The 17,117-nt window shown below is 44.0% G+C and overlaps 2 protein-coding genes across 4 annotated transcripts in view; one reads left to right on the plus strand and one right to left on the minus strand.

Moving 5' to 3' along the window:
• The window catches only part of ANAPC10 (anaphase promoting complex subunit 10), a 497,529-nt gene that overhangs the window by 199,637 nt on the left and 280,775 nt on the right, over positions 1-17,117 (plus strand). The window lies entirely within an intron of this gene.
• Positions 1-17,117, minus strand: part of ABCE1 (ATP binding cassette subfamily E member 1) — a 172,172-nt gene that overhangs the window by 101,881 nt on the left and 53,174 nt on the right. The window contains exon 7 of the mRNA XM_086962241.1: positions 7,471-7,540. Coding sequence (XP_086818367.1) covers positions 7,471-7,540 — 70 coding nt within the window. The remainder of the gene's footprint in view (positions 1-7,470; positions 7,541-17,117) is intronic.

Raw genomic sequence — 17,117 nt, forward strand, 5'->3', positions numbered from 1 at the left:
CTGTCATTTGTAAGGTAGCTCAGTGGGTTGGCCGTCAGGTTAGGGTAACCAGAGCCAAAAACCAGGACACCCTATCCTCTCACTGCTCTTCTTTCCGCAGCCCTTTCTCTCTGTTCTGCTGTCTAGCCTAACCCTGCATGTACCAGGACACGGATTGTGGGACCACTTTCAGTTGCGCTCTCTCTCTCCATATCTTTATTTCAATCTCTCCCTTCCTCGTGTCTCCCGCTGTACCCCCCTTTCACTCCCAGGGATCAGCATCAGTGTCAATGCCAGAGTGGTCTTACTGCAGCTCCAGACATGTGCAGTGGGTCTCCTGCACTCTTCCTCCTCGTTATGTCTCTCCTTCATTTTCTATTGCCTCTCTATCTCTGCTTTCTCCCTCCCTATTACATTACACAAGGTCAGATCTGCGTATCTTTTGTATGTATTTATTTACTTATGCTGAAATGTGCATTATTAAACACTTATAAGGTCCCAAAGGCTTTGTTGATTCGATTTCAGCCCTTTCAGGACGGTAAGGTGTCCTGAATTTAGGTTTCCTGTAGCTATGTTTGTAGATCACATCTTCTGCAAATTACTACTAGAAGAATACATCGAAGAGGTAATCTTTCAAATCTTTCTCTTGGGTGGTTGTGGCCCTAGCTGCTAGTAAGCAACATCTGCTTTCTAGTCAAGTATTTTATGCACTAAGCTTGACAGTATTAGGCTTAGACTGGTGTCAACGGAGTAGAATGCACAAAACGGGCTTATTAATTAACCGGCTTAAAAATGGAAGTATAATCGTAGACAGCAGGCTAATCACTTGCACTTCTTTCTAATATAGATTTGACCCACACCATAAGAATTGTGGTAGGTCATCTTTTGGAAGCAGTGTTAAAAAATCCAGACGACTATCTGGTGACAGTTTAATATCTGGTCTACAGATGAACCATATTTGACGTACAGGAATTTAGATTTGATCGGCATTTAATTTTGGCCCTTGAGGTTAATTGATCTACTCTAGGCTGAATTTATGATTTTGTCAGCAGGATCATATAAATGACTTAACATCTTTTGATTTCGGATATTTTCAGATGGCTACACGGTCTACTACTCATGTTTTTTTCGTATGTCCTTATCTCACCTTTTAAGCCTCTGCGGATCTTGTGAAGCCATTTTGTGTAACCGGGGACCTCTCGGCTTACCGCACACGCTTGGGTCGCCTGACCCATCCCCTTTTGTATGGGACTTGGTGTAATCATACGACCAGCTAGATCAGTCAGAGGACTTGCCCCAACTCATAAGAGGATGCCAGATGTTTATCAACTTATCCTCTACACCTTCATGTTCTAGCCGGGCCATGGCAAACGAGGCTTTGAGCCAGTCCTCTCTTATTAATGGGAGGGGATCTTTCCATTTCTTACAAATCTCTCTCCGCGCCAACAGAATCATACACAATAAGAGACATCTGTCTCGCTGTGAGGCTATCTGACAAAAGAGACCTCTGTCTCGCTGTGAGGCTATCTGACAAAAGAAACCATCATCTCCAAATAAGACTAAGGAGAGATTCACATCAACCCTGGTTTTAAAGATGTCCCGAAGTGAGTCATCCACCTCTTTCCAAAAGGATTCCAATTGTGAGCACTCAAAAAAGATGTGAAGGTCATTAGCTAGAAGTGTGTGGCATCTTGGACATTTGGGTGGAGGTACTGCAGCGAACTTTGCTATCTTAGCAGGGGAATAGAGACTATTAATGACAAAAAATTTATTCTTTTTCAGACAAGCAGGTTTTATGAACTTATATATAGTGTCAATGATGGCTCAAAAAGTGACTCTACTGAGGATACTATGGGGGTTCGGTTCCATACCGCCTCTGGGGAAGGAATTGCTAGATCTTCAGCTCCTAGTAAATGATAATTCCATATCGAGATTTCCTTTTTGATTGGTAGAGCGGATTGACACAACCTCTCAATTTCCCCTTACCTCCTCCCTCTCCGCATCATACCAGGACACTAGCTGTAAATATTTGAATCTAGATAGTCCTGTGCCTTTCATAACTCTCAGATATTCCCAAGGATGTACTCCTTCGGTGTCCACCAGCTCCATCCAGGTGTTAATTCCTGCCCTCTTTATTGGCAACGCTAGACAGTCTTTCAGGCACTCCGGGCGATTCCCAGAATGGTGCCAGGTCTGAATAGTAGCCTATAACCCAACTAAGTCTTGCCCTGTGCCACAACTCCAGAGCTGCCTCAAGATCTTCAGACATACCCGCTTAAAGAATCTGGGGGACCCAAACTTGTACAGAAAAGCCTCGCCTCCTCTTCCTTCAGCTCTCATCATCTCTCCCAGCAATCTGCCCCAAGCAGACTCATCGGGTTTCACAATTAACATCCTATGCTCTTAAACCAGCCTGTATGCTACTGCATACAGGCTGATGTCGGGAAGAGCCATCCCTCCTTTAATTAGTCTGCGTCTGAGTTTTTTCCAAGTCAGTCGGACCCCCTTGTCTCCCAAGACAAAGCTCCCAATCTTGCTCTGTACCTTACTAATGCTCTCTTTCGAAAAGGTTAGAGGTATAGTGGAAAATAAATAAGAAAGCTTAGGGAGAATACCATCTTTACCAAATTGATTTTTCCGTAAATGGTTAAAGGAGATTTCTCTAACTACGGAAAATACTGTCTCTTTCTTTAGTCACTCTGTTTAGGTTAATCTGAGGAATTTTTTCCAGATCTTTCACAATATAGATCCCCAGATATCTAAACTCTGTGCTCACTGGTCCCCTTCACTGCTCCAGATTCCTGCACATAATCTGTTTTTGATCTATTCACCGCGTAGCCTGACATGGATCCAAATTCGACCAATAACTCCTCAACCCGAGGAATCACCACCTCCGGGTCACTTGTGTATAATATCAGGTCATCTGCATAAAGGGCTAATTTGGAGCTATAGAGTTCAGACCTATAAGGGGAGATTGATTTGTTTAACCGTATATCTTACGCCAAGGGTTCTATGTAAATATTAAATAGAGGGGAGATGGGGCACCCCTGCCTAGTTCCTCGCTAGATTTTAAGACTTGGTGTTAATAGACCATTTAAGAGAAACTGCGTCGAGGCTCCCTGATAGCAATTCCGTAGGGTTTGGATGAAAATGGGACCAAACCCCATTACCTCCAAAACCTCCAATAGGTCCAAGCAGACTCCATCGAACGCCTTGGCCGCATCTAATGGGAATACGGCCAAGGGATCAGATCGTTGAATGGCTAGATTTATATTGCCTATCAATAGATGTGTCTGCTCCCGGATGTGCCTTCCAGCCACAAACCCCTTCTGGTCTGTATGTATCAGCTTGGGTACCAGTGTTGCCAATCTCCCCGCCAAAACGCCCATAAAGATCTTGTAATCGGCATTTAGCAGGGAGATTAGCCGATATGAGTCTGCCCTTAAGGGGTTCTTGCCTGTCTTTAAGATCAATTATTGCCTCCTTCCACGAGTTAGGTACTCTACCAGCTGGGCAATATATGGAGTTAAAAATAGTGCCCAGAACAGGAGACAGCTCTTCTGCAAGATGCTTATATACTTCACTTGGAAGTGAGTCCGAGCCGGCAGCTTTTTTGTTCTTTGATTTATTAATCTGCTCTGTGATTTCCTCCGTGATAGGAGCATCTAAACTGTTCCTACCCTCCTCAGACAAGATGGGCAATAGTTTATTACTCAGCCATGAGCGAATGGAACAAGGGGATGGAGCCAGGTCCTCTTTATAGAGGTCTGAGAACAGCGAAAGAAGGCAGGTTTGCATATCCTCATTTTTACTTGATGTCTCCCCGTTACCATTAACAATCAGTTCTTTATTATCGTTTTTGGTACGGTCAACTCTGGCTTTCCATGCCAGTAAGGTTCCTTTTTCTTCATTCAAAATTTTGCATATTTCTAGTGTCCCATTGCGCTCTACACCTTGCATCCAGCTTCCCTCTATTCCTGTTGAGCCTCGACAAGGTCCTGCAAAACTTGCAAGAGATGCTCCGAGTCCCCATTATTTAAGCCATTTCTGTCCTTCTCTAACTGACTTATTCTTCCCTCAATATTTTTCAGTGCCGAGGCCTCTGCCCTATTCTTAGAGCATATGATACCATGTAATCTCCCCCTTAAGCATGCCTTGTATGCATCCCAAATAAAATCCATAGTTGAAGAACCGATATTCAACTGAAAAAATTCTAAAGAGAAAGACTTCATAGTCTCAATAACTTCAGGGTCAAGAAGCATGGCCCTCTTTAACGTTCATCTAGACTGTACCTGCAACCCTTTCCTCTGAAGTGTAAACTGCAATGGTGCATGGTCTGAAAGGTGGCTTGGCATAACGGTAATCCCCTCTAGGTCATTCAAGAACTGTCTATCTATAAAAACAATCTATCCTAGAGGAGTGACTGTATTTCTTACTATAGAACGTGAAGCTCTGTTGATTACCCTTCATAACTCTCCACACATCAGTAAGATCTAAATCTTGGATCAGGTTTAATAATGCATAAAATATCTTTGGGGCGCCTTTATAATGACTCAGATTAGACCTATCTTTTATGGGGTCCAATAGGACATTAAAATCTTCATATATAGGGAGGGGACTCCAGTGTCAATATTGATTACAACTTAAGTAGGTCGAGTCATCAATATTAGGACCATAAAACGAGGCACACTACGTCCGTGTCATTTAATGTAATTTGGGCAACTAACCATCTCCCAGAGGAGTCTGTTTGAGTTCTTTTAATGGAGGATAAAGCGCCATGTTTCACCAATTTTGCTATGCCTCTACTAAGGGACGTCTGGTGAGACACACTGAAACATTTTATCCAGGGGACTTTAGAAAAAATTGAACAGCTTTCTGTTGAACTCAAATGTGTCTCTTGCACTCAAATGTGTCTCTTGCAATAAGCAGACGTGGGCAGGGGATAATTCCAGATATTTAAGGATTAGCCTTTGCCTACGAGGGCACCTTACAGTTCAAGAGAAAGATCTTCCTTCTATCCCTTAAACCTTGGTTTCCTGCCATCTTCCCAATCCACCTGAATGGCCTGTATGGCTAACTCCTCAACTCGGCATGATGCATTACAAACTGAGGTGAGATGAGATTGTTTTTTATTTTTTACCCAATGCTCCCCACCAGTGTGCCTGAGAAATGTCTGGTCTGATTTGAAAGGAGAAGGGATTAGAACTATTAAAAGAAATGGACCCTTCTTTTAGGGCGAAGGACAGGATCTGCTCCTTAACTGAATATGTTAAAAAGTTAACCAAAATCTTCCTTGGATTTTGCTTAGCTGGGTTCCTTCTAAAGGGATCACGATGCACCCTTTGAATTTCGTGTGCTAGGTCCACTTCTTGCGCTCCTTTCAGGACCGTTCCCTTTAGCAATGAAATCACAAACCCCTTAAGATCATACCCCTCCAAAGCTTCAGGAACGTTTAAAAGCCTTAAGTTGTTCCACCGTGAATGATTTTCTAAGAGTTCAATGTCCTCTTTCAATTCGCTGGTCTGAGCGGACAATTTAGCTACCTCCACTTCGGTCGATCGCATAGAGTCCTTCATCATCAGGATTTCTTTCTCCATGGCCTCCGTTATTAATGTGACTTCATCTAATTTTTTTGTTAGTATTTCGCCGGAGGTTTGAATTGCTGCCTGGTTCGCCTCTGTGGTTAGGAATCTGCTAGTCATCTCGACTTGATAATTTTCTGAGACTGTAAATCTACAGGTTATTTCGTCCTTCATTGCCAAAAGAATATCCGCCAGAGTGGAGGAAGGAGTATGGGGTGGTATGAAAGATTATAGGGGGGATTAGATCATGATTCCGATTTGAAAGCTAGCAGGAACATCATGACAAACTATAAAAAAATAAATAATCTCTTGGGGGGGGGGGGGGGGAAATGTGTCAGCCGAGCAACGGCCGTTCAACTGGCGGCCGCTATGTTCCTCACCTCTACTACTCGTGTTGAAGAACACCATTATTTACTGCATCTCAGTGGTATATATATATATATATATTTTCTTTGTGTGTGTAAGAAACCACCACCTTTTCATTCCTTTTATTACTCGTGGTTGATCACGAATAGTAGTTTTAGCTTTTCTGACTGACACCTTTTAGACCATCTTCACACGTCTTCCTCGTCTGTCATGTTTTCCACTACTTTGATTTTGCCATCGCTTTTTTTTCTGGTTAACTGCATATATTAATGTTTTTCTTCTCGACACTTGTGGTTTTTCTACAAAGGAAACTGGGGGATTATCAGATTTAGCAACATGTTTTTCACTGCATTTCACTTTGGGATCGTTTTGTTTAATTTGCTTTGTGATATTTTAGGTCATTGTGACATGTTTTATTGCTAGGTCTTTATTTTACTAGTTTGAAAACACTGGCACTTGAATTTGACCTCTGTAAAGTAACTCGATTGTACAGGTAAGTGAAGTCTGCCCTGAGTGGGCAAGGGAATGCGGACGCGGGTCTCATGCTCACTGTGCCACTAGAACCAAGCTGCACCAGACTGAAGGATCCCAATCAGGCCAAAAATGGGCTTGGGTTGGTGGTGGTTCGGTTCAGACAGAGGGTCTGGCTTGGCAGTTGCGGTTGGGCTGCTCCTATTGGAGTAAGACCAATAATGATTTACATATGGCTTGGTCTAATCAGAGGTGCCATTGTGTACATGGGGTTGAATGCTACCATGAGCGATTATCAGTGATTTAACACCTTTTCTGTGTTTTATTGTTCGACACACAGGTACATTAGTGTTGATGCAGCAGGATAAATAGAATGATGTGGTTTGTGCTTTCATAGCTATGTGTATATGAAAGTTATATGAATCCGGTACACAGGATGAGAGAGGAGGTTTCTAGTTTAATGGCACAGGACCTGGTATGAACATCCATAACAGATTAAAGTGCAGATACTGGATCTTAAAAAGGTGAACTGTTTAAACTTCAGATTCTATGTGAAAAGGCTCAAGAATTGAAACTCTTATACTTGAGGGAATTAGTGAAAGTTGTATTGATAGAAGTGTCACATTGATACGAAAATAAACATAATAGAAATATGAAAATAAACATAATAGAAATACGTAAGCACTTTTAAGATCTGAATATTCACAGAACCACAGATCACAATATGTGAACAAAGGAGTAAGACCACAAGTGTTTGTGGAAAGAGCAGTGATTGCATGGACAACCTTCCAGTAGCATTGGAAGACAGAAAAGCAGTAAATAATTTATAGAGGTTCGAGGGGGAAAACGGCTGGGGTAAAGAAGGGCAATTGTGTAGTCCATACAGGGCTGGGTTTACTGAAGGTAGGGAAACAGACACAAGGACTTTCTTTCATCTGGTTATATTTGTCATGTAGGTCTCCATGGTTAAATTAAACAGATCAGAACATGCAGCCTGCTGAGTACTTTTAGAAAAGGATGTCGCAAAATGAAGCACCCCCGAAACCCTAAAATGGTTTCTGAAAATACTCACCAAGCTGGGCGCACACCGTAGTCTGGGTCTTTGTCTCATCTTTTCTGTCTAGGATGCTCCCCACACTTCCCTGCCAGAACAAACCCAAAAGATGAATTACCATATTGACAGAGCTTAGGACTACATAATGGATGAAAGCAGCTCTCCAGAAGTGACACAGGTTAAACCAAAACAAGCATTGGCATAGCCAATAGGTCTCGACTATGTAAGAGGTAATGGGTTTGACAATATGTTTTAGCCATGTTGTACACCAGCATGGCTGCAGGTCAACACGGCTAAAAGTTAGTGGGGTAAAGGAGTGACATGGAGTGTTGTGCAAGTGGATTGGGATAGTGGTGTAGAGTGTTGTGGTGTGTCATGGAGTGAGTAGAGTGGAAGGGCCTACTGTGTTGTAGAGTAGAGGATTGTAGAGTGCAGTGGCATACAGGATGTGCAGAGTGGTGTGGAGAGTGTGCGCAGAGTGGCGTGGATTGTCAGAGTCGAGTAGTGTAGTAGAGTGGAAGGGCATAGACTGGAGCAGAGGGTTGCAGAGTGGTGTGGACTGGCAGAGTAGAGTAGTGTGTTGTAGAACAGAGTTGAGTAAATGGGCATGGAGTGGAACAGAGGGAGTTGCGTAGAGCGTTTATGAGTGGAGCAGTGTTGTAGAGTGGCAGAAAGTTGAGTAGAGTGTCAGAGTGGAGTAAAGATTCAGTGGAGTAGAGAATCAGAATGGAGTATCGTAGAGTGTAATGTTGCAGAGTGAAGTGGTGTTAAGTACAATGGTGCAGAGAAGATTGGCGTACAGCGAGGTGGCGAAGAGTACATTGGTTTAAAGAAAAACTGTGTAGAATGCACTCGCATAGAGTACGGTGGGGTAGACCAGACTGGTGTAGAGTACAGTGGCGCAGAGTACATTGCAGTGGCGTAGATTGTTTCAGAGTAGAGTGAAAATCCGGAGTGGAGCAGGGAAAAAGGGAATGGAGCAGGTAAAGTGACAAGGAGTGCAGTGGTGCAGAGTGGATTATGGTGCAATAGAGTGAACTGGCATAGAGTGCAGTAGAGTTCAATGGGGCAAAGTAGAATGGCTTTGAATTCCGTGACACAGGGTGCAGTCTTGCGGAGTAGAGTGTCAGAGTGCAATGGTATAGAGTTGCGTAGCGTGTAGTGGTGCAGAGTAGAGTAGCGCAGAGTGCGATCTTGCAGAGTATAGTGGTGCTGAGTGCAGGCCTGTAGAGTGGTTCAGAGGGCAGTCTTGCGGAGTACAGTGGCGCTGAGTAGAATAGAGTGGCGTAGCATTCTCTGGCAGAGTGTGTCAGTACAGTATAGCTGCGTAGAGTGCAGTTGTGCAGAGTAGTTGGAGTGGAGTGCATGGCTTTTGAGTAAAGTGGTATAGAGTGCACTGGCGTGGAGTGCAGTGGTTTACAGCGGCCTAGATTAGAGACTTTGTAATAAATATGAAATAAATCCAGGTAGAAAATCCAAGGTTTATTGAGTTGCACCACAGTACTCCAGTCTCCAGGTTCCATCCAGTTTTCTAACGCCAGTACATTTCATATCAACACCATTCCAAATGGAATTACTCCACAGTGTGCATGTGCAACAACAAAGATACATTCTATTAAAAGGGAAATATGCAGATGGATAGAAAATAATATTAAAAGGGAAATATTTACAAATAAGAATGCAACACATTTTCCCCCTAAGAGAAAATAAGTAACAACTCAAATTATCTAAAACATAAATTACACAAAAGAATACACAATTGAACACAATAAAATATTGCTCAACATTATTTAGATCCACTATCGGAGCACCAAGATACACATTTAGATACCCTTCTAACATTCCGCCTCTTACCAAATTGTGTAACAATGCTATTGCGATAAACCTTCACAACCTTCATAGGTTTGCCAAACTTTGTCTCACCCTTGGTAACATAACCAGGTTTACGAATCCTTACAACGTCACCCACCATAAATGAAGGTTGTTTGACTTTCATTCGAGAATCATAATCACATTTGCATTTGCTTTGTTTAAACTCCACTTTCTCAGCAACATCCTTGACATTCACATCAACCATGCGATAACCAACACTCTCCTTGAACCACAAAGGACACAAATTTGACACAGGATCTCTACCCTTTAACAAACGGAAAGGTGAAACCTCCGTCGTGGCATGAGGCGTTATTCGGTACAACCACAACTTTTCCCTCAATTTTTCTTTCCACATTCCCCCAAACTTCCGTGCCCATAAGATATCTTGTTTGAGAACCCTGTTGTATCTCTCAACTTGTACATTTCCTTGCGGTTCATACAAAGCAGTAGTACAATATTTTATTCCATATGAACGCAGGAATTCTGACATTTTCAAAGATTTAAACTGTACCCCGTTATCAGATACAACAATTTCTGGGAAACCTTCTCTTGGAAAAATCTCTCTCAAAAAGAGAATAACACTTTCAGTGTTGGGATGAGGTACAAGTTTGACCTCGGGCCATTTGGAGTGATAATCGACAGCAACAATCGCAAATCTACACTCCTGCGGCAAAAAAGTAAATGGACCAGCAATATCAATTCCTAATTTCTGCCACGGATGATCTGGCCACTTCACAGGAGTCAAAGGTGCCGGATCACACTTGCACATCTTATCACTTTCAATACACACAGGACATTCTCTAACAAACCTATCTACAAACTTCTCCAGGCCACCAAACATTTGACCTAATTAATCTTCTCATTGACGACATTCCCATGTGGCATTCATTTGCAAAATAACATTCCTTACAGAGAAAGGTGGAATACATGTTCCAGCTCTGAACAGCAAATCTCCCTCAATGGCCAATTCATCAGCAACATTGAAAAAAGGCATAACATCAGCAGGAATAAGATCCTTAGAAGGCCAACCCAAATTGACAAATTCTCTCACTTTACATAAGACAGCATCCTCACTCATGCTTTTCATCCACAATTCTTCCGAAATAACACTGTACTTCTCAGACAACCTTTCAGTTATACTAACCACTACTTCCTCATCTCCATCACCATCGACACTGGGACACGGTAGCCTTGACAAACAATCCGCAGTCACATCAAGTTTACCCGGCACATATTCTATGTCAAAATTGTATTCCTGCAAACGCGACATCAATCTAGCAATCCGAGCGGTTGCCTTTAAACCTCCACCTGGTGAAAGAATACCCACCAAAGGTTTGTGATCAGTACGTATCAAAAAACTTGCACCCCAAATATAATTCCGGAAGTGCTCAACCGTCCACACACACCCTAACAATTCCTTTTCGATCACCGCGTACCGTCTTTCAGTAAGATTTAAAGACCTAGAAGCGAATGCAACATTCCATTCTTCTTTACCCGAACGTTGCGAAAGCACACCCCCTAGACCATAAAGACTGGCATCTACTGTCAAAACACATAGTTTGTTCAAACAAAATGGCTTAAGTGTAGGAGCTGACACCATGTGCAACAACAAAGATACATTCTATTAAAAGGGAAATATGCAGATGGATAGAAAATAATATTAAAAAGGGAAATATTTACAAATAAGAATGCAACACATGTATAGTGAGGCGCAGCGTACAGTGAACTGGCGCAGAGGAGAGTGGTTTAGAGAGCTGGCTCTATATATAGTAAGCCATCAGGTAGTTATACTGTGCAGAGTGTTCAGGGGTTCCCCAAAAATGGACGGGGCTCAATGTAAAACCCAAAGTGCTCTATTGGTGGAAGTGTGGGCGAGCAGCCTTAGGCCTAACACAGAGGAGTGCAAGACATTTATTGCACAACCCTAACCAAAAATGCACACACGACTAAAGGAGATCCACAACAATTTTAGAAAAAAGATATACTTTGTATTTTATCTTAATGCCAAGTTCTTCGCAATAAGGTAAATAAGTTTAGATAATAATACTCTTCACTTTGAAAAATCGACACTTAGAAATTTTTCAGACCAGATCAATTTTATCCTATGGGTAAAACAATATTGCGGTTAAACAGGTATGTAACACACTTACAAATCCAGTCTTCAGGACCAAAGGTCGGCAAGTGTAGGAAGCTGGCTGTGTATATACTATACCAAAGTAAGGTATAGTGTGCACGGAGTCCAGTAGATCCACAAAGGCTTACAGAGGTAAGAGTTGATAATACCTTACTCTCCATTTGTGGTAGTGTGGGCGAGCAGCAAGGCTTTATCAGAGGGTGGTGTTAAGCATTTTATTGTACAAACTCAGGAAAGAAATGATGTCACACACTCAAAGACTGAACTCAGACTAATTGTTTGTATCAAAAATATATGTCTTTGTTGTATTTTTATTTATAGAACCAAGCAGGACTTATATATGATAGTACTTTTGAAGACAGTGTTAAAAAGCAAGCTGGATGATTTCTTCTTACAGTTTTGTAAATATGTACAAATACATCTGTAATTACTTTCGGATTACTTTTCAGGATTAGTTTTTCTACCCAGTGTATTATGCCATGATATCACACTGGGACAGTTCCTGGACAAAAGGTAAGTAAAACAGTTAATCTCAAAAACGTTTCCTAGATGTTCATACACTTTCCAACTCCACACTTAGAACGTTTTCCACAGAAAAACAGTCAATGCAGTTCTATGGGAGAAAATCTAGTTATTGGTTTAAAGAGGAGTGATCAGTCTTGGGAGTGGAGTTTCCAGGGTTAGAACCAGGGTTCTCCCAGGGTCAAGGATGCACTCAAATGAGCACCCTCAGCGGTACTAGAGCAGCCGGGTGCCGAGTGCTGAGGCCCAATGTTATCCGGGGGGGGGGGGTGGGGGGTTGGCGGTTGGTTGGCTGCTCATGGCTATGCCACATGGATGTGGGAGGAAAGCTCCTAGAATTTAGCTCAGGGCAAAGGGGGATCTGAGTTAGCAGACAAAGGGCCCCCACAGCGGCGGCCGGGTGCAGGGTGCTAGATAAGTGTTGTGTTGGTTTCAACTGGGAATCTCCAGTCACAAAAACACTGCAGGCTCGGGCACGAAGATCTTCTGGAGGTGACCGCCAGTTGGAGAAGTAAGATGGGAAGCTGGGAGTTGCCTGGATACCAGAGGAAGGGCCACCCAAGGCTGTGGGAGTGTCTTGAGGTGTAAGATTTTCCTTACTGGCTCTGGGCGGTGGGACACCCCTCAGATAGAGGCTACAGGGGTCCTCTGGATGCGGTTGGTCGGGGATTACCGGATCCCAGGTGTGACACCTCTGCCATGTTATTCTACGGAAGAAAGAACAAGTTCTGCCAACAGGTATAGCACAGCAACTTACAAGACCAATCTTCAGGAGTTAAGCAGAGTGGTTGGCAACGTCCAATGCAGCACCAACAGTACACCACCACCATCCACAAGGGCAGCTGGGTGCAGGGTGCCAAACAGTGTACTGAGCCCAGTGGTTTTCTATGGAGATCGGTCATGGCAAAAGGAAGCTGCAGGCCCTCGCTGGAAGACCAGTCGAGTTGAACAACAGGCTCTGGCGTAATGATGCTTGGGGACGTAGGTACACCGTTGATACTCTTCTCCATGTCCCGGGGGCTAACAGATGCAGAGGTGGTTTAGGTGTTTTTCTTACAGGTAGCAGTTGTGGTAGCAGGAGCCTGTGAGTAGAGGCTTAAGGCGACAATCAGACTGTTTACGAGGGTCAAAACCACAATGGACCCCAGCTCTGGAGGGGTGGGGGACCTAGTTGATACCGCTGGCCAACTTCAACTCAAGCTGGCGGCGACTGGTGAAGTGGTGGCTTCGGTGTCAGGTTTTGGGGATTCCTGAGGTCTCAGTCTTTGCTTCAGAGTTTCTGAAAGATGCAGGAGACAGGTCCGCTTTTCACAGAAGGTCTTGGTCTTTTTCAAAGACAGATGGGTCTCCTACGTTTCTGTAGTTCACAGCTGCAGGTCAAGTCGACATTGGCGCAGTTTTTGACAAGGGATACAGACATGCCGGAAGGGTTGGTACAAGGTCAGCTGCTTCTTATCTCCCCTCTGCAAATCTTGTGTCCTCTCTTCTTAAGTCGTCAGGATCTACTCTTCTCGTGCCAGAGGCTTACCTAAATACTGAATTTAGGGGTGTGAGGAGTTTAGGGTAGGAGCCAACGGGCTACTGACCCTTGTGGTCACTACTCCCCCTGTATGACCACTTCCTGTTTGAAGTGGGCATACCCCATCCCAGAACTCCTAAATATGCCTTCACAATGACGACTACTTCGGAAAAATCGAATTCACCTCAGTTTAGCCCACCTTAGAGGTTGTAGTAGCCTGACTAGCTAATCTTCCCTCCTGCCCAAGTGCCTAGGAGGGTCTAGACAAGGAGGGGTGGCTTGGCAGTTTGGGCTGGACAGTTCCCATGAGGCACAGGGTCAGACTGATTTACATATGGCCATGTCTGAACTGGGATGGCGGAGTGAGCTAAAAAATGATGATGGATTAAACCCAGATCAGTTGACTGCGGGTGAGCGCTTGCATTGTTCAACACTCCGTCCATCATACCCTTTCGTTTTTCTCTCCCGTGAGCCAGCTTCGCATTCCAAAGGCGGCAGCTCTTTAACGTTTGCCGCCCCAGGTAGGCTAATCAGCAGGTTATCCTGGGTGTGTGTGTGATGGTGGGGAACCCCGGGGGGGGGGGGGGGGGGGGGGAATTTACACCCTCTTTCCGGACAGGTTTTTGTTCTGGGTCTCCTGACAGCAAAAGGGTCTCACCCTAGGAGTTCAGAACAGTGTCTCGGCTGGCAGAAACCAATCAGCAAGTACACCAGTGGCCCGTAGGTGTTCAAGATGCACCTCTAAGGTGCCCTTTGAATGCACCTATTGGTAAATCCATCACTGGAATCAGTGTGGATTCATCAATATGAGATGTTTGATATCAAACATCCCTAACTTCAGTGAAGCCATCATGTAGCTGGGGAACCCGTTTTCTTCAGTGTCCATAACATATTTTAAAAATGGCTGTGCTGGTCACTTTTAATGGCAGTAATAGGATTGACCAGCACACAGACATATCTCTTCATGCATGCAAACTTCAGCACCCTGCCTTGGTGCTGTGAGGCCAGCTTTAGGGGTGACCTACAAATATTGCACACAGTTTAAGGAGACATGGCACAAAGATCTGCGACATGCAGAGTTCTCACTTGTCAGCTCCAGGACATGCAGCCTTGCAAGTGCTAAGTGGTATAATTTGTGCTGCTGCCCTTAGGGACCTTCTTCAGTAACTCGGGCCTTAGGCAACAGGGGTATTATTTACTAAGGACTTTCCAAGGGCACTAAAGGTTTTGTCAATTGGGGGGGGGGGGGGGGGGGGGGGGGGGGGGGGGGGGGACAACAATTGTAAAGTTCTGGCAGGGAGAGGGGGGGGGGGGGGGGAGGGAAGGGGGACCATGAAGGGAGACTTCCACTGGGGACCTGGTTAGGAGGAACCCTGTGCACTTCAGTCAAAGTTACATCAATTACCAGTCAAAAAGTGTGTGTGTGTGTGTGCGGGTGGGAGTACTGCAACAATAACAAACAAAAAAAGTTCCCTACACCAGGTCACGCAGTCTGCAATAGCAGTCTGTGTGGAATGTGTGTGGGTCCCTTTGGGTGCCATAAGATATGCTGCAGCCCTCAGGAATCCTCTGTAGCACACCTGCCTAATGTACCAGGGTTACCATTTAATAAGGACTTACAGGGCTGCTAAAGTCCTTAGCCATTTGTCAAATTATCATACATCACTTTGTTATCATACATCACTTTGTTTTAAGGAAGGAGCACTGGCACGGAGGTCTGGGTTACAGGACTGTGCACTGTCAGTCGAAAATCAGCATCTAGGAGCTTGAAGGGGGGGGGGTTTCAAGTGGGGGGACTACTGCAACAAAAGCCCAGTTTCCCACAACGACTGGACACAGTCCTGCCAGCTAAACTCAATTATCCAGTCAGATCCAGCCCCTTGGGTCACCAAGGAACAATGGGTGGAGTAAACAAGATGCAAGTGCCTGAAGAGGTCCTAGGGGCTCTTTTATGATGAGGAGAGTAAGCTCAAATATAAAACAGAATTGAGAAACTATAACTGTCTATGCAGAGCTGCTCAAGCCACTTTATACTCTGAGCAAATTACATCAGCCCATACCGGTCCCAAAACTCTTTTTAGAGTTCTCTTGGAGAAGTTGGATAACCTAGGCCGTCAAGGGAGAGCATCATCCTGGATGACATGTTTCTTAAAGAAGTGCCCCTTACAAGTCACCTCGGGCAGTGCCTCTTTTTTTGTTTTTTTTTTATTATGCGGGCTGATTCCGGATCCTACTAATTCCAACTTGTGAGCACACCACCGAAAAGCGGGGGGCCACACAGTTATGAGAAAATAGCGATCACATCGCTAGGAACTTGCGCGCCATTTTGGATAGGGAGGCTACAAATACAGTAGTTGAGTAATGAAAAAGGACGACAGACTATGCGTCCAGGAGTATGCATTTATCAAATAAAATTAGGTTCATTACTTTGAATTTAGGTTATGAGGGCCGGAGCCGGAACCTCCTAATTTCAACGTGTGAGCACACCACCGAAAAGAACGGGGGGCCCCACAAATATTATGAAAAAATAGCAATCAAATCGCTAGGAACTTACGCGCCATATTGGAATGTCTCGAAGGTACAGTGGGTCCCGACATTTCGTGGAACCTAATGTGTCATTCTAAAGGAGTGATAGGTTGATCCTGTAATAGCCCAATGCAAGCATCACTAATGGTTTATTGTATATTATACTTATGCTAATGTTTTTATCGCAGGGTATAGGAATGTTACCAATCACATGATACAGCAAAATTGACCATACTGGATCAACCTATCACTCCTTTAGAATGACACATTAGGTTCCACGAAATGTCGGGCCCCACTGTACCTTCGAGACATTCCAATATGGCGCGTAGGTTCCTAGCGATGTGATCGATATTTTTTCATAATATTTGTGGGGCCCCCCGTTCTTTTCGGTGGTGTGCTCACACGTTGAAATTAGGAGGTTCCGGCTCCGGCCCTCATAATCTAAATTCAAAGTAATTAACCTAATTTTATTTGATAAATGTATATCTCCTGGACGCATAGTCTGTCGTCCTTTTTCATTACTCAACTACTGTATCTGTAGCCTCCCTATCCAAAATGGCGCGCAAATTCCTAGCGATTTGATCGCTATTTTCTCATAACTGTGTGCCCCCCCGTTTTTCGGTGGTGTGCTCACAAGTTAGAATTAGTAGGATCAGGAATCTGCCCGCATAATAAAAAAACCCAATTTCACTCATTCAATGCATATCATCTGGACGCATAGTCTGTCGTCCATTTTCACTACTTAATCACAGAGAGACTGAGGCACCGCTTGATGCGGAAGCGTTTGGGAATCCTCACTCGAGATCACCAATGGAAAACAGGAACCGCGCAAATATGGGTAAGGACCAGTCTCTCCCAACGTGTGTTGATGCTAGGGGGTGAAATGTTCAGTCAACTTGACGATAATAAAACCCCTCTTGTAATCAGTTATCACTCCTCCCCCTCCCCCTTTTTTGTCATACAGCTTCCTGATCGGTGCACAACAGGAGCCTCTCCCGATTGAAGTGTTGAGTTTAAGGTAACTTAACCTATGTTTTGCAATTATCAAGTGTCGAAACAGCGCAATTAATAAATGCCAAAACATTGCTTTTG

Source organism: Lissotriton vulgaris, chromosome 3_1 (genome assembly GCF_964263255.1).
Source record: "Lissotriton vulgaris chromosome 3_1, aLisVul1.2, whole genome shotgun sequence".
Taxonomy (NCBI): Eukaryota; Metazoa; Chordata; class Amphibia; order Caudata; family Salamandridae; genus Lissotriton; species Lissotriton vulgaris.